Source organism: Oncorhynchus kisutch, linkage group LG15, assembly GCF_002021735.2.
Source record: "Oncorhynchus kisutch isolate 150728-3 linkage group LG15, Okis_V2, whole genome shotgun sequence".
Lineage (NCBI taxonomy): Eukaryota > Metazoa > Chordata > Actinopteri > Salmoniformes > Salmonidae > Oncorhynchus > Oncorhynchus kisutch.
The window spans coordinates 36,166,109-36,189,391 of NC_034188.2; the positions used below are offsets into that span (position 1 = coordinate 36,166,109).

The window sequence follows — 23,283 nt, forward strand, 5'->3', positions numbered from 1 at the left end:
GCTAGCTTAATAGTGTGATCAGAACTTAGCCTGTTTACGAAAAGCAGGGGGTTGTTTGGTAGCCAATGCCAGACCCCAGCAAAAATAGGCATTTTCTTTTCAGGACAACCAGGGATACAGGTAGAACACAAAACAATTTGGCATAAACAGTTGCATTTATGTCAATAAAACAAAATAAGGCCTGCCAAAGCAAAAACCTGTTTAAAATTAATTTATAGGAATTCTCTATGTACAGAAATGGTTTGATCAGTGAGAAATTAATATTCTACTTGTCAGTGACAACTGTGTGGAGTTCGTGACAGCAACTATGTGAGTTTATTACAGTAGTCTAGACACTTTATCCCAGGATTTCATATGATCGTCTATGTAGAAAAACACCTGACCTTCTAATGACTCTTGTGTAGCTTGTGAGCTTCATAGAGCAAAACATGTTACAAGTGGGTGTTCCTGAGAGTTTTAGCTCTCAATAGTTTGAAGCTCAAACCATTCTGATGCTAGACGATTTTGTAAAAAAAAAAAAATTTTAAAGACCCAGCCCCTTCGGGATCCGCCCTCGTCTCACAAACACCGCTCAAGTTCAGCTCCACGTTAATCAGAAGAAAAAGACATATCCAATGGTGAATGTAGCTCAGATACAGAGTTTAGAATGGTTAGAAGTCCTAAATCACGCTGGCGCAACGGTGGGACCTCATTGGGTTAATATTCCTCCGTGGGCTACATAGACTGCAGAAATATGCTCTGTACACCTGGGCAGACAGTGATGGACAGATTTTATTTGGTCATTTGAAAACATGTACAGCACATTCATATCACTGCAGAGATGATTACCATTCACACATGATAAACACAATATATTATATAAAGAATAAGCACATTACACAATAAAGTCAGCAACTTCTGGTGTGAATAACCTTTCTGAATGAATCATGCAAACAGAGCAAGCAACTTTTGACTGAAGATGACAATTAAAAATGTCCTCTGGAGCTGTATGACTCTAAAGGCCACATAACTCCAACTAGTGAAAAAAATAGGTTCATTTTAGCAGTTACTGTATGATAAGTATCATGTTTTCTGCTTAATACAAATTATACATACAAATAATTTAGGTTTTGTGATACTTACCTTTTACAAGTAACCTTTTTTTTAAAATCCCATTTATGGTGGAATGTCTGTTCCAGGCTTTACTGGTAGATTGGTTTGGTAATACTGAAGGGAGGCTGTGCTAGCCTGGCATACACTTTTGAGGGTGTTAGTAGTGTATGTTAGTGTGTAGGTAGCACCGCCAACAACCAGCCTGATGTGTTCACGGTAGAATGGGACATGGTTGTGTAACCAGCTTTAAAGGATCAGGACATTTCTAGATAGGATTGGGTTTGCTCTGAAAAGGGGGAGTTGGTTGGTTTATTATTCTCTGTGTCCCTTTAAGCCTCCTCATATTTCAGTGCCACAGATAGTATACCCTCGGCGAAGTGGGCAGCGAATTCATGTTTTTCTGCAGATAAGAAAAAAATTGGTTAAAGAAATTCAAGCGATTATTCTCAACCTTAGTTCTTAAAAATACAATTTGAGTAAATACAGGCTCATCTCTTATTTGCAGAGACAATGTTTTTACTTCATGTTTGATGTAAATGGCATCCAGACACTTTTTTTTGCGATTTCACTTGTTTTTGAGAAACTTACCCCAACCACCGATTCACTTTTTCATCCGCGTTGTGCAGTAAGGGGGCTCTGAAAAAGCTTGAATAAATGCTCCAAAAACGCCCAAATGTGTCTTTTTAGAAATGGAAAAGCTCTCAGTATAGTGATGCAGGTCTTTCGATGTTGTACACGTAAAATGTGACCGACCATCTTATGTAGAAACATGTAAAATTGTGATTTTTAAATTGGATAAAAGTTGAGTCTTTTAGAGCTACAAAATGGAATGTCATATGCTACAGTCCGCACACCGGACGCTCTGGCCGATGAGTAGGGTTGATCCGAACGTTGATCTGGCAGTCAAGCACCCAAGCTAACTGGCTAACCATTTTACTCGCCCTAGCAGAGCTGGTTAGGCTGTTTTCATGTTATCCAGAGCGTTGGTGACTGTAACTGTGCTGCTGGCAACAATTTAATTATGCTTTTTGCCAACGTTTACTGATATCGGCCATATTCAAAGGGTGTTGAGCATTTGTAAATTCATCAGTTATTCTGCACTCTCTGGTACACTCAGACGAGAGTGCTCTGAAATCGGAGAAGATGGCCAGGCTGAATTTACAAACACACCCAAAATGGTTACTTGTATAGTGGAGTCTTTTGTTAAGGAATCTAGCTAGCTAGCTAGCTATGTAAACAGTGAAGCATAATCCCAACTCACGACGTTACTACCTTGCATGAAATCTAGAATCGGATTCGTTTCGCAACAAAGCATCGTTCACTCATTCTGCCAAACATACCCTCGTAAAACTGACTATCCTACCAATCCTTGACTTCGGCGATGTCATTTACAAAATAGCCTCCAACACTCTACTCAGCAAATTGGATGCAGTCTATCACAGTGCCATCCGTTTTGTCACCAAAGAACCATATACTACCCACCACTGCGACCTGTCTGCTCTCGTTGGCTGGCCCTCGCTTCATAGTCATCACCAAACCCACTGACTCCAGGTCATCGATAAGTCTTTGCTAGGTAAAGCCCCGCCTTATCTCAGCTCACTGGTCACCATAGCAGCACCCACCCGTAGCACGCGCTCCAGCAGGTATATTTCACTGGTCACCCCCAAAGCCAAATCCTCATTTGGCCGCCTTTCCTTCCAGTTCTCTGCTGCCAATGACTGGAACGAATTGCAAAAATCACTGAAGTGGATACTCATATCTCCTTCACTAGCTTTAAGCACCAGCTGTCAGAGCAGCTCACAGATCACTGCACCTGTACATAGCCCATCTGTAAACAGCCCATCTATCTACCTCATCCCCATACTGTATTTATTTATTTTGCTCCTTTACAACCCAGTATCTCTACTTGCACATCCATCTTCTGCACATCTATCACTCCAGTGTTTAATTGCTAAATTGTAATTATTTCGTCACTATGGCCTATTTATTGCCTTATCTTACCTCATTTGCATACACTGTATATAGACTTTTTCTCTATTGTGTTATTGACTGTATGTTTGTTTATTTCATGTGTAACTCTGTGTTGTTGTTTGTGTTGCACTGCTTTGCTTTATCTTGGCCAGGTTGCAGTTGTAAATGAGAACTTGTTCTCAACTAGCCTACCTGGTTAAATAAAGGTGAAATAAAAATTCAAATGAATCTGCAAGGAGCTATCCAACCAGGTTCAATGTTAGCTAGCTAAGCAAATGGCTCTGAGATATGAATAATAAGGTCATACATATAATGTTAGCTAGCGAGCCAGCGAATGTTAGCTAGCTAACTAGGTAAACAATGAACCATAATGACAACTCATGACATCACTACCCTGCATGAATCTGCAGGTAGCTAACCAACCAGGTTCAATGTTAGCTTGCTAACATTAGGCTATAGCTAATGAATAAGAAACATGTAATATCTGAAAATGTAGCTTACATACATCATTCATGGTTGGAGGTGACTGCCCTTCGTTTGGAGATGTAATCCAGAGACAGGTGCTTTCTCCACTTCCTTCTCGATAAAACTCAGTCCTCCAGAAATTGGAGATCCCCACTTATGCAGTTTTAATACACGTTAGACAGGATTACCTAGACATACTGACCAGCTCAAATAGACAGAAGCGTGCTATATGGCAGACCAATTCAAACTCATCTCTCGGCATATCCAGCCCACTCATTATCTCAGCCAATCATGGCTAGCGGGAAGGTAGTTTACTTTTTCTTTGGCTAAACCAATGAGGCTCGTAATTAAAAATGTCTGTTCGTATTTACAGATAGCATACACGTTTGTTATTAAGGCACATGAAAGTTCACATGTTCGAGAAGGCATTTTGAAAAAAAAACGCATTTTGATCAAAAATAAAAGTTTACGTTCAAACGGTTCTCCTGTGAAGCAGTGACCCACGACATACGCCTAGTTTCCTGAAACAGGTCACAAATTCTGTCATTCGGAACCCTATCTGCAACATTATATTCAATTTTGTTGCGACTCAAATATGTACCTACATTTACATATCAGCCAGGACGCACACTGGCTAACTAGTGAGGAAAACACAGGAGCTGGAGATCGCCCAGCATGCTCTGCTGCACTTCACAGGTGTGCGGAGCTACAGCTCTGATATGATGAACTTCGATCTATTCTACAGCACTATGATAACTACTATTTCTCCACAGCCTTTTGTACAAGATGTTACATAAAATAGTTTTTACTATACACCTACTCTTCTTTGCTAACCAGAATGTAATTACTTGGCTGTACATGGTATCTGTAGATAAGGTACTTAAAATGATTGAATTATAATCTAAGGAAACTGACCACACTGAAACTGTTTGCTGTTCCCCTAGGTGTAACCACTGTGCTGACAATGACCACCCTGAGTATAAGTGCTCGTAACTCCCTCCCCAAGGTGGCATACGCCACGGCCATGGACTGGTTCATCGCTGTCTGCTACGCCTTTGTCTTCTCCGCCCTCATTGAGTTTGCCACCGTCAACTACTTCACAAAGCGCGGCTGGGCCTGGGATGGGAAGAGCATTGTGAATGACAAGGTAATGGAAGCATATCTCCCTCCGATTGCCTGACATGCAGCATTTTCAGAGAGAATCCATAGTGATCTTTTTGTTTTGATGGGGCCCAACCCATTTCCATATGATATCCAACCAGAGGGCCTCAGAATGTGTTGTGTTTGCATCAGCATTCAGGTCGTTCCCTGTGCGGCAGCCACAGGGAATACTGGAGCTCGAAGACCATGTGCATATGAACGGATTTACGTAATGAATGTATAAACACACATATAGTTGCCTACAACCATACAGATCAGAGAAAACAATATGGTGATACAAACACAGAAGGTCACAGGCTTTCTTAAAACTTTATGTTCAGGGAGGGATATTAAATTGGGACCCCATGAAGCATAGCCAGGTTAAATGGGTTGAGATTACAGAAAATAACATATGGAGAGGGAAACTGTGAGAGCCATACAGTGAAAAAGACTATCTGTGTGGGAAGATCAGTTTGAAGTGAATCAGACTTTGTGGGGGTAATAAACATTTGCTGTGACACACTTTGCGTCAGTTCATTAGTTAGACACCACAAAAAAACAAGTGGAACGGTTGGGAACGGTTGGGACTGAGTTTGAATACATCCTTCAGAATGTCCGTATTCATCTTTAAAAAAGCATATATATTTAAATATACTGGATATTTCAGTGCTCATTCAAAGTAATACAAGTAAATGAAAATACATATCATATAATACTTTTGATCAGAGAATCACTAACCATGTACCGCTAACCTATAGTATGACAGCTGAATTGATTGGGAAATTACAGTGGCTAGGTCGGTAGAATGGAAAGCAGCATTTCATGAGTGATTCCCAACTGGGCACAGATGTCAATTCAACTTCTATTCCATGTTGGTTCAATGTAATTTCAATGAAATGTCGTGGAAACAATGTTGATTCAACCAGTGTGTGCCCAGTGAGTCCTCACAAAACCTAAACAAAAAAAAGAACCAGATTTTGAGATTTTCACAAAATGTAATGAATAGAAGAGTCCTTCAGAGGAAGGATTGTTTACATATACTGGACATTTGTATCTAAAAGCATAATTGAAAAATTATTATCAAAGTTGGCATATTTACCCAGCCTGCTTTAAGACTCCATAGGTGCTACAAAGCATATTATGCGTAATATGAGTAGTATTTTGATTTCAATAACTTTTGTTTTATATTCATGTAGGAATATTGAAAAAGATAAACATGAATTTTGAAAATAGAGGTGAGGTCGAGAGCCGTGCGCCCTCCGAAACACGACCCTGCCAAGCCACACTGCTTCTCGACACTCTGCTTGCTTAATCCGGAGGAAACACTGTCCAGCTGGCGACCGAAGTCAGCTTGCAGGCGACCGGCCCACCACAAGGAGTCGTTAGAGCGCGATGGGACAAGGAAACCACAGCCGGCTAAACCCTCCCCTAACCCGGACAACACAACAGTCTGGGATAGAACACCACTGTGCCACTCGGGAGGCCCCTTATCTTACCATTTCTACCGATCTGCGTGCCACCTCTAATGTTCTACTGCTTGAGCTCCTGTTCCTCTTATAGAATATTAGTTCAAAAGTATTGTGGAGCTCCTGCACCTACATATAAACAGTACTGGCACCCAAAATGAGTACCGGAACCTATTTCAATCCAAGTCTAGCACTGATAAGAAGCTTATTTTATGACGTGTCCACTGGATCAGAGCATGACATTTTTCCCTTTCATGCTGTGGTTATCGAAAGCGAGAGAGCTGGAACGATTTTTCAAATACATTGAGGAACTATTATAATTCTCAATGGATGTAAAAACAGACGTTGTTTGCTTGCTGTTTGAGGTGAAGAAAACATTACTTTGAGAAGCTCCACAGATCATTAGTGGTGGTGTGTTAAGCCAATCAGACATACTATCAGATCCCCAAATGAACACATTTATATGCCTACATTTGCAAGCAGGCCAGGTAGCCTATAGGTCTACTTCTATGCATGCGTGTCCTTACTCAACATTGACAGGAGCGCTCCAAACTAAAGACAATGACTAAAGTGACAGAACTCTTAAATGGAATAAAAATAAAAATAAACGTGTTTTTCACAACTGCAGTATAGGTTGTGCATTCTGCAAACAATGTGTGCACTCAGACAATGAGAACAGGAATACTGGAATAATCATATTGAATGTATTAAAATAAATAACTGTAACCAAAGTAACAAACATTGTACATTAAGAATTAATGGTAAATGTACTACTAGGGATATATGTCATGGGAAATTGATATACACTAACAATCAAACGCAAGCAATTCACACAATTAAGTTAGGAAACAGTGAATGTGCACAAATTGGCAGGAGACATTGCATTCTGGAGAGAGAAGGCAATTGTGCATCTGGGTGCACGGTCAATCCGACTTCTGCATTGGCCATGCAGCATTTACGGTGATATGGCCTCAGCAGAAGTCAGGGCATTCATACTTCTTTAGTTTCGCAGAGCAGTGCAGTGCTGTTGTCAAGGAAGTGAGTTTGTGTTTCTACAGGATGTATCGCCTCCACCTACCGTCAACCAATCATGTCAATGCGGAGCTATACGGTGCCCTCCGCATTGTTACAACATTTGGGAGGCACATGGCGATGAGGTACAGAGGTTGATTTGGCCTCTGGAGGCACACCCTCCATATGGAGCCTGCGACCACATTTTAGAATCAGGCATAAATTGGCTTTTAGTCTATGCCTCAGCAATGAATTAGTTTACTGAGATGGCCGCAAATAAAAATATATATTTGTTACTGCTCGACTAAAACAAATCTTTGTCGACCAACAGCCTAATGACCAAACAATCAAACAATCGACCAGTCGACTAATTGGGGTCAGCCCAAACAATTCCATTGATTTTACTGAGTTACAGCTCATATGAGGAAATCAGTCAATTGAAATGAATTCATTAGGCCCTAATCTATGGATTTCACGATTGGGAATGCTGGTATGGGTCAGGCTTGTGCGTACTTGTGGTGAAGTCAGGTGCAGGAGAGCAGAGAATTGTGAACAGGCGCACACTTTATTTCGGCAGGAGAGAGATACAGTCTGACACAGCTGCGTCAAAAACCTCCAGCCTACAAGGCAAAGTGTAAAGCGCGCAAAACAGTCACAAAACAGTCACAAAACATCAAATGTACAGCAGTACAAACAAGCTTTGTGTAATAACACAGAAAACCGAATGCTAGCCTAGTGCGTACAAAAACACACAAACAATTTCACACAAAGACATGAGGGGTAACAGAGGAATAAATACATGTAGTGTGATTGGGAATGAAAACCAGGTGTGCAGGGAACAAGACAAAACAAATGGAAAATGAAAAAATGGAGTGGCGATGGCTAGAAAGCCGAACTGTTTGACCATAATGACCATCGTTATGTTTGGAGAAAAAAGGGGGAGGCTTGCAAGCTGAAGAACACCATCCTAATCGTGATCCTCGGGGGTGGCAGCATCATGTTGTGGACATCAGTAGCCTAGTGGTTGGAGCGTTGGACTAGTAACCGGAAGGTTGCAAGTTCATACCCCCGAGCTGACAAGGTACAAATCTGTCGTTCTGCCCCTGAACAGACAGTTAACCCACTGTTCCTAGGCCGTCATTGAAAATAAGAATTTGTTCTTTACTGACCTGCCTAGTTAAATAAAAATAAAAATAAAAAAGGAAGTTAAGTTAAGTTAAGGTCTGGTGTACATTCCTGCAAGTCAGCATGCCAATTGGACGCTTCCTCTAAACTTGAGACATATGTGGTTCTTGATATGCCACTCCTGTCAGATGGATGGGTTATCTTGGCAAAGGAGCATTGCTCACTAACAGGGATGTAAACAAATTAGGGCTGACCCCATTTAGTCCACCGGTCGATAGGCTGTTGGTCGACCGAGATTTCTTTAGTTGAGTAGTCGCAATTTAATTTATCTTTTTAATGGTGCACAAGATACCTGTCTGATTCACACCTGTCTCAGTGGACTAATCCATTGCGGAGGCCATGAGGATGGCACTGTCATCACTCTAAAACATGTGATACAGAAATTGTATATGGTTGTATTATGTAAAAAACTAATGGTGCAACACTAATAAATCTAATATTATTTTATTACAAATAAGCTTTATCCCGCATTGGATATGGTCGCTGTCCGCAGTTCTGAAACATAGTCTTCAGTCCCCCGTAGAATTGGCGCCTTTCCCTATGTTGCTATGTGCATAATAACTAAATTAACCAGCATATTGGGATTGAGGCAACAATGTGGCAGAGGCAACTACAGTAGAGACGAGGGAACAGCCCTTGCTTTAACCCCTATTCGGGCGGGATTTGATTTACTGGGGGTGGTCAGGTAATGCAATTATGTGCACAAGCGCAAAACACCACATCTGTCATTGTAGTCACGTCCGAATCTGCAATGTCGGTAATTTGTACATGGCAGGAGAGTAACAATTCCAGCCAGAATAACCTACAGGTTTTTTGGGTGAACTCCAAGGTCCTCTGATAATACTTAGTACCGCGCGAATCGACATCCCTATGTTTTGAGATAAATATTGGAGTTTGATGCTCATGGTTTGAGCAAGAAAACAATAACTGATTCGATAAATTGAACGAAGTGAATGTTTTTGTTCATATATTTTGTGGGTGTGAATTGAATATTGCCAAATGCATCAGTAATTTTTGCGCCTATATAATGTAACCCCTTGCTGTTAATACATTGCAAACAGCATACACTTGCGCCCAATAGCCTTAAAACGCATCTCAAATGCAAGTGCACTGTTTAGCTCACATCTGAAGGTTGGGAGGCATTTGGGACGTATACTACGGATTGCTAAAATATCCTAATGATTATGATCACACTTTCTCAATTCAAATGTTATGGAAACACTATACCAAAGATGGATCGGTATGGTTTAGAAACTTGGGAACCAAGTTCAAGTTATCAGTGTAGCCCTGCTATTGCCTGGACTTGTTCAAATATTTTCACGGCGAGAAAATAACTTCCAGGCTTCCGTCATAACTGTCAATTCCTTGGGGGGAAAAAATGAAGAATTGCTGTTTGTAAAAAACGAATCCCGTCCGAATCGTCCTCTGGAATAACTGACGTCTTGGGGTAATAAATACATAACCAACGTTCTTTAGTAATTCTAGTCCCATGCGAATAGGGCTTAGCCTGTCTAAGAAAATTGAGGAGAGAGCAAACCCCAATTTAATTAGGTCTGTAAACAATAGCCTAACTGTTAAATGTGCCTGGATTTATAAATCATCCATATATATATATATCTACAGAAATAAGACAGATCTTGCTTATGTTGCCTGTTTGAGTGTTTGTTTAATAGCCTGCTGATTCCATGAGCACCAAACCTCAAGCAACTGAAAAATGTCAGATAAAGCTATTTCACAGATTTGGCTGTTTTTAATCTTTGCTATGCTGTAATAAAGGCTTTAGAATTGTTTTCCATTAGAACAGACTGGAATCATTTATAATGCATTTAGTGTTGTTTACACTGTTACAAACAGGCAGAAAAAAAATGTATTGTAATCTAACAGCACCTGTTTCTTATACATATGCACGCAACTCTCACTCTTATACCCTCCTTTTTCTTGATCTCCTTATTTTGTTATTATTACAATTATTCTTATGATCATCATTATAACAATAAGTAATGTCGTTATCATTAGTAGGCTTTGTATTGTTTCCTTGTATAACCACCATTGAGCTGTAGGCCCAAGTGCACCTTACCGTGTCCTATATTTCAAAATATAGGCTAGTTTGTCATAACCAATTTATTGATGTGATTATGATATGCTATAGGTCAGGCCCTATTGGTCACATGCATACGATGCTTACATGTTTCACGTAGAGAGAGCAAGGGTTGAGGGAATAGGGAATGTTTTTCCCGAAACAAATGAGGGATTTTGGTAACAGAACTTTTCAGTCAGAAACAAGTAAGAAACTAAATGGATGAAATTATGTTGCAGCTTCAGCGCAGACAGCGCAATAAAACACTTGCTGCGGGGGCTTTTCGCTACAGTAGGGTAGAGATCGAGACAACATGCCACACAGGCACTTGCTGTCATTTTTGTTAACACAGTGTGACCATTGGGCTCTTTCTTTTTTACCCCTTGTTCTCCCCAATTTTCGTGATATCCAATTGGTAGTTACAGCCTTGTCCCATCACTGCAACTCCCGTACGGACTCAGGAGAAGCGAAGATCAAGAGCCATACGTCCTCAGAAAACACGACCACGCCAAGCCACATTGCTTCTTGGCACAATGCTCGCTTAACCCGGAAGCCAACCGCAACAACGTGTCGGAGGAAACACTGTACACCTGGCGACAGTGTAAGTGTGCATGTGCCTGTCCCACCACAGGAGTTGCTAGAGGGCGATGGAACAAGAACATCCCGGCCGGCCAAACCCTCCCCTAACCCGGACGACGCTGGGTCAATTGTGCGCCGCCTCATGGGTCTACTGGTCAAGGGCAGCTGCGACATCGGGCTCTTTCTTGAGTCATTTGTGTCTTAATTATTTAATTAAACAGCGTGCTTCAAGCATCAAACAAGCTCAGTGCATATGTAGTTGGTTTTATTCAAACACATAGGGTATGTCTGTCTATATATGGAAAAATAAGTTTAAACATTTCAACCAAGATTTTTGTTGTTATTGGGGACAGCCCTAAAACATATGCACATCCCTGTTAGTGAGTATTTCTCCTTTGCCTAGATAATCCATCCACCTGACAGGTGTGGCATATCAAGAAGCTGATTAAACAGCATGATCATTGCAAAGGTGCACCTTGTGCTGGGGGACAATAAAAGGCCACTCTAAAATGTGCATTTTCATCACACAACACAATGCCACAGATGTCTCAAGTTGAGGGAGTGTGCAATTGGCATGTTGACTGCAGGAATGTCCACCAGAGCTTTTGCCAGAGAAAATGTCCCAGTCCAACCGGCCTCACAACGGAAGACCCCGTTTAACCACGCCAGCCCAGGAACTCCACATCCGGCTTCTTCACCTGCGGGATCGTCTGAGACTACCCACCCTGATAGCTGATGAAACTGTGGGTTTGCCAACCGAAAAATGTCTGAACAAACTGTCAGAAACTGTCTCAGGGAAGCTTATCTGCGTGGCTCGTCGTCCTCGCCAGGGTCTTGACCTGACAACAGTTCAGTATCGTAACCAACTTCAGTGGGCAAATGCTCACCTGTGATGGTCACTGGCATGCTGAAGAAGTGTGCTCTTCACGGATGAATGGTGAGTTAAGCTATGGGCAGCCATAAGCTACGGACAATGAACACAATTGCATTTTAGCGATAACGATTTGAATGCACAGAGATACCGTGACGAGATCCTGAGGCCCATTGTCATGCCATTCATCCGCCGCCATCACCTCATGTTTCAGCGTGATAATGCACAGCCCCATGTCGCAAGGATCGGTACACAAGTCCTGGAAGCTGAAAATGTCCCAGTTCTTCCATGACCTGTGTCATGTCTTTGGCATTATTAAAGTGAAGACTGTTATTTTATCAAATCAATTCTCTGTAATTATTATTACGTGATTAAACTAATCATGTAAATGCAATTAACTAGGAAGTTGGGGCACCAAGGAAAATCTTCAGATTACAAAGTTATAATTTTCCTAATATAACTTTTCAGATATTTTAATATTTGATCAATTAGTCTTCTAATTAATTAATTATTCTTTACCTCACGTTAGTCTTATTCCAAACGTCGTAATTTGTTGGTTATCTGCACGAACCCAGTCTTTGCTATGAATCATCCATACATCAATTGTCTTAATCATTTATTTCCTAACTAACTAAATATCACAGAAATGCATAACAAACAAACAAACAGTAGGTATGGTTACAAGGAAATTATAGGGGATGTGCCCTAGTGGGCTAAACCGGTATGGCGGCTTGGTAGACAAAAGGACTGAGAAGGGCGCAAAAGACACTACACAGTTGATAATTATAATAATTGAAATGCTCATCCTTTGCACATGAACGCTCACTCATTCGGGAATAATTGCAATCAATATATATATATTTACGCTCAGTGTGTCATCGTGATCTCTGTTGGAATCGTCCTTTTCTGTTGGAAAGTTCAACCGAGATTCTCTCCGTGTCCCTTTGGTTGGAATGGATACTTCAGAGTAACATTCAGAAATGTTCTTATAGACTAGGTGTTTCGGCTGTTGTTGGTCTTCGCATTCAGTTGACATAAATTCTAGCTGCAGACTAGTAATTAGTATCGAAGATTTGCTCTTATTCTGTCGGTATCAGTAGTCTCAGAGTTTAACAACCATTACAAACTTAGCTTATACTGAAGGTACGCATGGTCTCTACTCAAACCTTAAGCCTTTCGGTAATCGAGGTGCGCTTGGTCTCTATTCAAACCTTAACCCTCTCGGTAATCGAGGTGCGCTTGGTCTCTATTCAAACCTTAGCCCTCTCGGCAATCGAAGTGCGCTTGGTCTCTATTCAAACCTTAACCCTTTCAGTAATCGAGGTGCGCTTGGTCTCTATTCAAACCTTAGCCCTCTCGGTAATCGAGGTACGCTTGGTCTAAAGGGAATTCCTCCAGGTGGGGGTTGTATTCGTAACAGTAGAAAGGGGTTGTCCCACGACGCCAGATCAATGTCTGTGGTCATGGGGCGGGCCAATGATTTAGTTCAACTTTAAAGGGAATTGGATTCTCTTTCATTAAACAGTTTAAAATCACATTACATAATTTCACAAATAGTTTCATCTTTACTCATTCATTTGATACAATAATTAGATACATGCCTCAGAATGGAGGCCCCTGTATAAACAGAGTTATGGTAATGTGGCTGTATTGTCTTTCCTGAGGTCACAATCAGAAAACAAAATGAACCGGTCTTAGCTGGATTCTCCACCGACCATTTCCACATTCTCCAAAACATGGATATTGTTCAGTTCTCAAGTTCTGTGAGGTAGAAGAAGTTCCTTTGTTCTACTGTGAACCCTCTCTATACTGCATGGCCGGGGGGAATTTACGACCTGAGATAACAGAGCCTGGGTGTAGGGGGAAGAGAGAGGTGGTGAGAGAGAGAGAGTTGGTGCTGGCTATATCCAAAGAGGGCCACGTCATGACACCTGCATACTCACCAGACATGTCACCCATTGAGCATGTTTGGGATACTCTGGATCGACGTGTATGACAGTGTGTTCCAGCAAGTTCGCACAGCCATTGAAGAGTGGGACAGCATTCCACAGGCCACAATCAACAGCCTGATCAACTCTATGATGAGGAGATGTGTCGCTCTGCATGAGTCAAATGGTGGTCACACCAGATACTCACTCCCCTACCCTTTAAGGTATCTGTGACCAACAGATGCATATATGTATTCCCAGTCATGTGAATTCCATAGATTATGGCCTAATGAATTCATTTCAACTGACTGATTCCCTTAAATGAACTGTAACTGTCATGTTGTATAAATGATTGGAGACAGGCGCAGGAATTCGTAATAGTGGGGTTTAATACTCCACCCAAAATATACAACATGCCATGAAAATGCACAGGGACAAAGCCCAAAACAGACACGTATACAAAAACACAGGGTTGTAAACCCAAACAAAAGAGCAAGGTCAAACCTCTATTAAATACACGGGACGAGACCCGCAATACACTACATGGGGTGAGACCCATAATAACAAATGCACAACCATACACTGACGAGACCCGTAATAACAAGTGCACAATACACGCAGCACGAATGCCGAAATAACAAATCACAGGTACTCACAGACCAAAGGACATGGGATCAATAACCGACCAAACAATGGTGAACAGAGGGCACATATAGTATATACAATTACTAATCAGGGGGAATGGGAATCCGGTGTGCGTCATGAAACAGTTCAGTGACGCCTAGAGGCCGGTGACTTGGCCCTCCGGAGCTGGTGCATGGAATGAGCAGCAGTACCGGGGGAATCCGTGACAGTAACTCAGTAAAATCTTTTAAATTGATGCATGTTGCCTTTATATTTTTGTATACTCACTTTTTGGGGAAGATGTACACAAATTCATGAGGTGGAAAGCACCAATATTGCCAGGCACCCCTATCTGGAATAACCACACCTTACCTCCAGATGTGACAACACCTTTAAGTGGTGGTTCCAAAGTGGCATCGTTCATTTTGAGCATGTGTATTATGACGGATCTCTTAACGATTTGGATTATCCACGGACCGTTTCTTTAAATTCTTACAACTCAGAAATCTTGTTCAAGCGCTTCAACATAATCTGGATTGAACCTAAGACAAACACTGAAAGAAGCTGCTATGCCAGAGAAGTTGATTGCCAAGTTATATCAAGGGTTGATTGAAACTCTACCTGATGGTTCACAACCTATAAGGGGGAAAAAATGGGAAACAGATCAAAAGGATGAAATTGAGGAGAACCATTGGTCACATATGTTAAAATGTTCATACCTGCCTCTACAACCTAAGACATAAACTCGTGTAATTTAAGATTATTCATAGGATTTACTACACTTCTGCCAGAATGCATATAATGCACCCAGAAATGTCACATCTCTGTTAGAGATTAAATAAGGCACAAAGGAACCCTTTACATGCTGTATGCTGTGGTCCTGTGATATACTGCCACGATTTTGGGATGACGTATGTGCTATCATTTCATTGTGTCTAGGAATTTATATCCATCCATTTCCACGATTATGTCTGTTGGGAAATGTAAATATTGGTGATCAATATCCGATAATGTTGTGCTGTAAAAAGTTATGTATAGCCATCATATTCATCCTCAATAACAAACTGAAGGACTGAACTAACTAGCTGCATACTGTTGGATTTTGTATATTATAAATGTAAACAAAAAACAGAATAGTTTGACAAAATTTGGAAAACATATGTTGATCACATTAAGGAATGTGTTGTATAGTGTGTGTTCTGTTTTTGTGTTATTTGTGGGGTGCTGTTGGTATGTGTGGACCATGATAATTCCTTAGTGATGTGGACACAGAGGAACTTGAAGCTCTCCACCCGCTCCACTACAGCCCTGTTGATAGGGATGAGGGCGTGCTCGGCCCTCTATTTCCTGTCATCCACAATCAGCTCCTTTGTCTTGCTGATGTTGAGGGGGAGATTGTTGTCCTGGCACCACACTGCCAGGTCACTGACCACCTCCCTATAGGCTGTCTCATTGTCGTCTGTGATCAGGCCAACCACCATCGTGTCATCAGCAAACCTAATGAGGGTGCTGGAGTCATTCGCAAACACCCAGTTGTGGGTGAACAGGGAGTACAGTAGGGGACTAAGCACGCACTCCTGAGGGCCCCCGTGTTGTGGGTCAGAATGGTGGATGTGTTGTTCCCGACCCTCACCACCTGAGGGCGTCCCGTCAGGAAGTCTAGGATCCAGTTGCAGAGGGAGTTGTTCAGTCCGTGTCCTGAGCTTAGTGATGAGCTTGGAGGGCACTATGGTGTTGAATGCTAAGCTATAGTCAATGAACAGCATTCTCACGTAGGTGCTCCTCTTTTCCAGGTGGGAGAGGGCATTGTGGAGTGCAATAAAGATTGTATCATCTGTGGATCTGCTGGGGTGGTATGCGAATTGGAATGGGTCCAGAGTGTCTGGGATTATGGTGTAGATGTGAGCCATAACCAGTCTTTCAAAGAATTTCATGGCTACATACTGTATATACGAGTGCTACGGGGCAATTGTCCTTTAGACAGGTTACCTTGGCATTCTTGGGCACAGGGACTATTGTGGTTTGCTTCAAACATGTAGGTATTACAGACTGGGTGAGGGAGAGGTTGAAAGTATACTCAGAGTACGCTTCCTGGTAATCCATCTGGTCTCACAGCCTTGTGAATGTTAACCTGTTTAATGGTCTTACATCGGCTACGAAGAGCGAGATCATACGGTTGTCCGGAACAGCTAGTGCTCTCATGCATGGTTCAGTGTTGCTTGCCTCGAAGCGAGCATAGAAGGAATTTAGCTCATCTGGTAGGCTCTGGGCATTTCACTGCTATAGGTTTCGCTTTGTAATCTGCTTAGTGCGGATGTTGCCTGTAATCCATGGCTTCTGGTTGAGATATGCACGTAGGGTCATTGTGGGACGATGTCGTCGATGCAGATATCAATGAAGCCGGTGACTGATGTGGTAAACTCCTCAATGTTATCGTATGAATCCCGGGAACAAATTCAAGGCTGTGCTAGCGAAACAGTCCTGTAGCTTAGCATCCGCTTCATCGGACCACTTCCATATTGAGCACGTCACTGGTACACTGGTACTTCCTGTTTGAGTTACGGCCTGCGGCAGCCATTTCCTTGTGAAAAGGCAGTATCAATGCAATATCATGTTGTTAAAAGTAGCTAGAGAGGAAATAATGATGCGGAAAATATTATCCTACAAGATTCAATCAAGCTACGTTTGGTTCAGTTGCATCCCATTAGAAACGAAAAACTGGCACCTGTCATCATTCCACACTAGTGCTGGCCAAAATATCATATCTGTATTTGTATCTGACTGTATTTTATGGTTTTGAATAATAAAAGTCCTAAATTTGCTTTATGAGTAGTGCGTGACCCTAAGATGGTCATACATTCTAAGTGATTTCAATGCGTCTCTCTCCATTCTGATTGTTTTATACTGTTCATTCAACTTTAACCCCCTCCGAAAATCTGAATTTTCATGAATTATTATTATGTATTTTATGCACTCATTTGAGATAATTCCTAGGCCATATTTTTAACCAAATGTTGCAATTGCGATTTGACTTGCAATTTATATCAAAACACTTGAAACTGTTGGAATCATGGAAAAATAATGATTATTTGAATTCCAGAGTTAGAAGATAATAGTGGGCACTTTGAAAACAGTATTTGACTTGACAAAGAATAAAAATGCCAGGGAGGAGTTATTGTGACAGGGTAGGACAGGGTTGGTCAGTGTTTCCTAGGGGACCCTATAATCTTTGCTGACATTAAAGCTTCATTTCAAACTCATACCCTCATCCACTTACCCTTGCCTTATACCCTTGGGGGAATCCCCATCACCATCTTGGATGTCAGTCCAAACGATTAGCCATAAAAGGGAAGTTCGCAACGTAAGCCCCTCAGCCCTCGTTTTTAATTGGGTTTGCGAGTGTACAATTTTGTTCACTTCGGGGCTTGAAATGCCCCATAATTCAATTTGCAATGATTGTACATCCGCTAAGAAAAGTCAGCCGAAACTTAAAACCTCAACGTCAATATGGATAAGTCAACATACAAGTGTAAGTAAAAACTAAATGTAAAAAGGTTAGAAATTGTGCTACGAATGCACATGACGGCATAAACACGTCTCGTAAAATGACGGCACAAACACATCTCGTTTTTGTTTGGTTAGCTTTTGGAAATTGTAGAAATAAAACATTTTCCTTCTTCAGAAGTTCCAGCTAGGCAGGCTAACATTAGATAGATAATTAATTTGCTAGCTATCATACCGTAGGTGTATATTAATAATTATATAGTTAATATAAGTAGACGTGCAATCATAATTGACAGTAGCACATATAAAGCAGCCACAAGCTACCCGTGGCTGAAAACACAATAATCGCGGGATGAACAAGTGACAAATTTCCGGGCAAGTCCGGTCCATTTAAAAATCATTCCTTCCTCCCTTGCCCTTTGCCCTGCAAGTGTATACTCGTCAGACGTCATGATACGTCATCAGAAGTGTCCAGTTAATTTGAGGGCTGAGGGGATAGGGTGTCTTTTAAGTGTTTGGAATGCAACCTAAATGGTTTCTCTTAGCTACTTCATATTCATGCTACGCCTATTCCTCTTTGATATAGAAGATACTGTTGCACAAACAACAAGCTGATTTTGGCCTACACCAACACTGGTATCAGGCTGTACAGCTAGCTACGTTTCCTCTGACTCAGTACATTTACTAACCAGCTAGCCAGCCTACTAGCGATTATCATTAGCGGCTAACACGACAATACCAAATAGCTGTTTGCAAATGTAAGAAACATAAACTAATAGTGTAATTATAGAATGCTTGTGGATTTATATTAAGAAGCAAAGTGGAAACATCATCGTAGTCATCAACATTGTTGATTTCCGGGGGACTCCCGGGTGGCGCAGTGGTTAAGGGCGCAGTGGTTAAGGGCGCTGTACTGCAGCGCCAGCTGTGCCATCAGAGACTCTGGGATTGCGCCCAGGCTCTGTCGTAACCGGCCGCGACCGGGAGGTCCGTGGGGCGACGCACAATTGGCCTAGCGTCGTCTGGGTTAGGGAGGGCTTGTCCGGTAGGGATGTCCTTGTCTCATCGCGCACCAGCGACTCCTGTGGCGGGCCGGGCGAGTGCGCGCTAACCAAGGTTGCCAGGTGCACAGTGTTTCCTCCGACACATTGGTGCGGCTGGCTTCCAGGTTGGATGCGGGTGCGGCTTGGTTGGGTTGTGTATCGGAGGACGCATGACTTTGAAGTTGTAGCGATGAGACAAGATAGTAGCTGCATTACTCCGAATCATCACAGCTAGCTAGCTGCAAACGAGTGGCTACTGTTAGCTAACGCCTCTGTCCCGAAGCAGGCACCAGCTAGCCTTGAGCGACTGTTGACATCCAGTGGAAGCGATAGGAACTGCAAGAAGGTCCCTTAGAAATCTAGATTCCCAATGAAAATCCATTGAAAAGAGTGACCTAAAAAAAAAAAACATTTGAATGGTTTGTCCTCGGGGTTTCGCCTGCTAAATAAGTTATTTATACTCACAGACATGATTCAAACAGTTTTAGAAACTTCAGTGTGTTTTCTATCCAAATCGTCTAATAATATGCATATCTTATCTTCTGGGGATGAGTAGCAGGCAGTTGAATTTGGGCATGCATTTCATCCGGACGTGAAAATACTGCCCCCTGTCACCAAGTTAACAAACCTCCAGACGAGCTTCAATGTCATACAACACTCCTTCTGTGGCCTCCAACTGCTCTTGAATGCAAGCAAAACTAAGGTCATGCTCTTACAACCGATCGCTGCCCGCACCTGCCCACATGTCTATCATCACTACTCTGGACAATTCTGACTTCTGACTACAAATACCTAGGTGTCTGGTTAGACTGTAAACTCTCCTTCCAGACTCACATTAAGCATCTCCAATCCAAAATTAAATTTTGAATCAGCTTCCTATTTCACAACTAAGCATCCTTCACTCATTCTGCCAAACATACCCTCGTAAAACTGACTATCCCTACAGATCCTTACTTTGGCGATGTCATTTACAAAATAGACTCCAACACTCTACTCAGCAAATTGGATGTAGTCTATCACAGTGCCATCCGTTTTGTCACCAAAAGCCCCATATGCTACCCACCCTCTGCGACCTGTATGCTCTCGTTGGCTGGCCCTCGATTCATATTCGTTGCCAAACCCACTGGCTCCAGGTCATCTATAAGTCTTTGCTAGGTAAAGCCCCACCTTATCTCAGCTCACTGGTCACCATAGCAGCACCCACTCATAGCACGCGCTCCATGCAGGTATATTTCACTGGTCACCCCCAAAGCCAACTCTTTTTTTGGCCGCCTTTCCTTCCAGTTATCTGCTGCCAATGACTGGAACGAATTGCAAAAATCACTGAAGCTGAAGACTTATATCTCCCTCACTAACTTTAAACATCAGCTGTCATAGCAGCTTACCGATCATTGCACCTGTACATAGCCCATCGGTAAATAGTCCACCCAACTACCTCATCCCCATAGTGTTATTTCTTTTTTTGCTCCTTTGAACCCCAGTATCTCTACTTGCACATTAATCTTCTATCACTCCAGTGTTTAATTGCTGAAATTGTAATTATTTCGCCACTATGGCCTATTTATTGCCTTACCTCCCTAATCTTACTACATTTGCACACACTGTATATAGACTTTTCTATTGTGTTATTGACTGTACGTTTGTTTATCCCATGTGTAACTCTGTGTTGTTTGTGTCGCACTGCTTTTCTCTATCTTGGCCAGGTCGCACTTGTAAATGAGAACTTGTTCTCAACTGGCCTACCTGGTTAAATAATAAAATAAAATAAAATAAAATAAAAATTGTTGCATGTGCTGCATTGACCATGCAGACTGAATGCAACACCAAATGCGCTCTTTGAGTGACAGGGGCAGAGCTAGATCTGTGTGGAAAGTGGCATGGAGAGAGAGGAGAGAGAGAGTGGAGAGAGATGGCTCAAGTTGTGGAGTAAACTATAAAAATGGACGTAACACAAGGCGTATCACATTTAACAAACCAAACATTCAAATACAGTTATAGAAGGTAAAGTAAAAACCCAACATGGTCCGTGCATCAATACCGGTATATAGTAAAATACAGTATACTATTAGTTGCACAGATGCTGGTCATCACTTTTTACGATTATTTAATATGTAGTCCAGCTACTTTAGGAAACTTTCCGAATGGACATAGAGAGAATTAGCAAACTCACTCACACACACACACACACACACACCACTAAAAGGACCCAGAACTGAAAACTGCTGTTCACAAATGCTCTCCATCCAACCTCACTGAGCTCGAGCTGTTTTGCAAGGAGGAATGGGAAAATATTCAGTCTCTCGATGTGCAAAACTGATAGATACATACCCCAAGCGACTTACAGCTGTAATCGCAGCAAAAGGTGGCGCTACAAAGTATTAACTTAAGGGGGCTGAATAATTTTGCACGCCCAATTTTTCAGTTTTTGATTTGTTAAAAAAGTTTGAAATATCCAATAAATGGCGTTCCACTTCATGATTGTGTCCCACTTGTTGTTGATTCTTCACAAAAAAATACAGTTTTATATCTTTATGTTTGAAGCCTGAAATGTGGCAAAAGGTCGCAAAGTTCAAGGGGGCCGAATACTTTCGCAAGGCACTGTATATATATATATATTGAACTGGCAGAGAAGTTTGAATGGCGCGAGCTTCTCTGGTATGATGTGATCACATTGGCTGGTGGTAATAATGCAACAAACGCGAATTGTCTGTTCTCTCCGCCTCCGCAATGTTCATGTTTACAATCCAATGTATAACATCAGAATGCCCAATGTAAGAAGGTTTCCAATCAAATGTATGAATTAAGTTAGAACGTTTGTGATTGGATGACAGCTGTGAGGGTTATCGAATCAGGGTCATATCCTCTGATCTCCTCGAGCTCATTAATGATAGAATGTTCATATTTGACGATTGCAGAAAGGCCAGTCTTATTGTCAAATGACAGGAGTGGCAAGGAGTGGAATGTAATAGCTGAACAGAGATGGCAACCAGGCTATCACATAGTAATTCCCTGCTAAAATGTTGACAGTATGGTGCTCGACAGCACATCCAAGACCCGGCTGGCATTCATTCTGCCACTTCTCTGCATTTAGATTGATGCATTACCCTATCCCAGATCCCATTAATTATTATTAGGAACCTCCCCTGGGTGCATTCATCATCTAGGACTGTCTGGAACACATGCTAGCCGGAAGTGACAGGTCCGTCTGATGACCGCTAGCTACTAACTTTTGCTCTTTCCCACAGAAAAAAGAGAAGGCCTCCGCCATGAAGAAGAACAATGCGTACGCCGTGGCGGTGGCCAACTATGCACCCAACATCACCAAAGACTCTGGGTTGTCCACCATCGCCAAGGGCGGCGCTCCTGACCCCAACATGGCGGTTGGCAAGGTGGGTGGCAAGGCAGACCCAAAGAAGACTTTCAACAGTGTGAGCAAAATCGATAGGATTTCGAGGATTATGTTCCCGGTCCTGTTTAGCAGCTTCAACTTAGTCTATTGGGCCACATACTTAAACAGAGAACCTTATATAAAGGATATGGTGCGCTCAACCTAGAGGCCTCTCCCTCCTGCATTGTAATATATCCGAATTACGGGACTAAAAGACTTAGCAAATACGACTAGTATCTGCTAACTCTTGGTTCGTTGGTACAAGACAGACAAGCCCTGGATTGCTTTGTATCCTCTTTCCTGTTTTTTCTACACCACTTTCTGCATTGCTTTTGGAAACAACTGGCCTTTGTAAATACAGCATAAATGTACAATCATGACTTTTGTGTGTTTCGTGATATAATCAGTGAACAATACATTTATTTCGTGTGCTTATGTTCTGTTGACCATTGATGGCTCCATGTTTGAAAAGTTTATGAAAGGAACCTCAAGATGTTTATTTTAGTCAAAAAGTTTTAGAAATTATTCTTATTTAAAAGTATAAATATATATATTTCATCTTATTTATTTTTTATTTTTTTGTGGGTTAAGTATGTAATATTTCTCAGTGACCAGAATTTCACAATTATGTATAAAGTTCTTTTTCTATACAAGCCAATACAAAAACATGAAAAAAATGTAAATGCTTATGTTTTATTGCAATGTGGTATATTATTTTGTTAAACAAAATATCAACATAAGCAAAACAAACAATGTTTTTTGTGTTGATTTACCATACTGTGTAATGATTGATTAATTGATTTTATTTGCCAGTAAAAAACAACAACATTTACCGACAGTACATGCATTTAAAAACATGACAGGGATAACACAAAAAAGTCTGACTTATTTCCATTGTGAAGCCTTAAAATGGAGTGGATGAAGGGGTTGTTTGAAGCG

General features: G+C 41.6%; 1 protein-coding gene across 1 annotated transcript in view; it reads left to right on the plus strand.

The window, feature by feature from the left end:
• LOC109906023 (gamma-aminobutyric acid receptor subunit alpha-2) overlaps window positions 1–22,578 on the plus strand; it is a 57,090-nt gene extending 34,512 nt beyond the window's left edge. Inside the window, exons 9-10 of the mRNA XM_020503665.2 lie at window positions 4,473–4,675; window positions 22,202–22,578. Coding sequence (XP_020359254.1) covers window positions 4,473–4,675; window positions 22,202–22,510 — 512 coding nt within the window. The 3' untranslated portion in view covers window positions 22,511–22,578. The remainder of the gene's footprint in view (window positions 1–4,472; window positions 4,676–22,201) is intronic.
• Window positions 22,579–23,283: the final 705 nt, after the last annotated feature.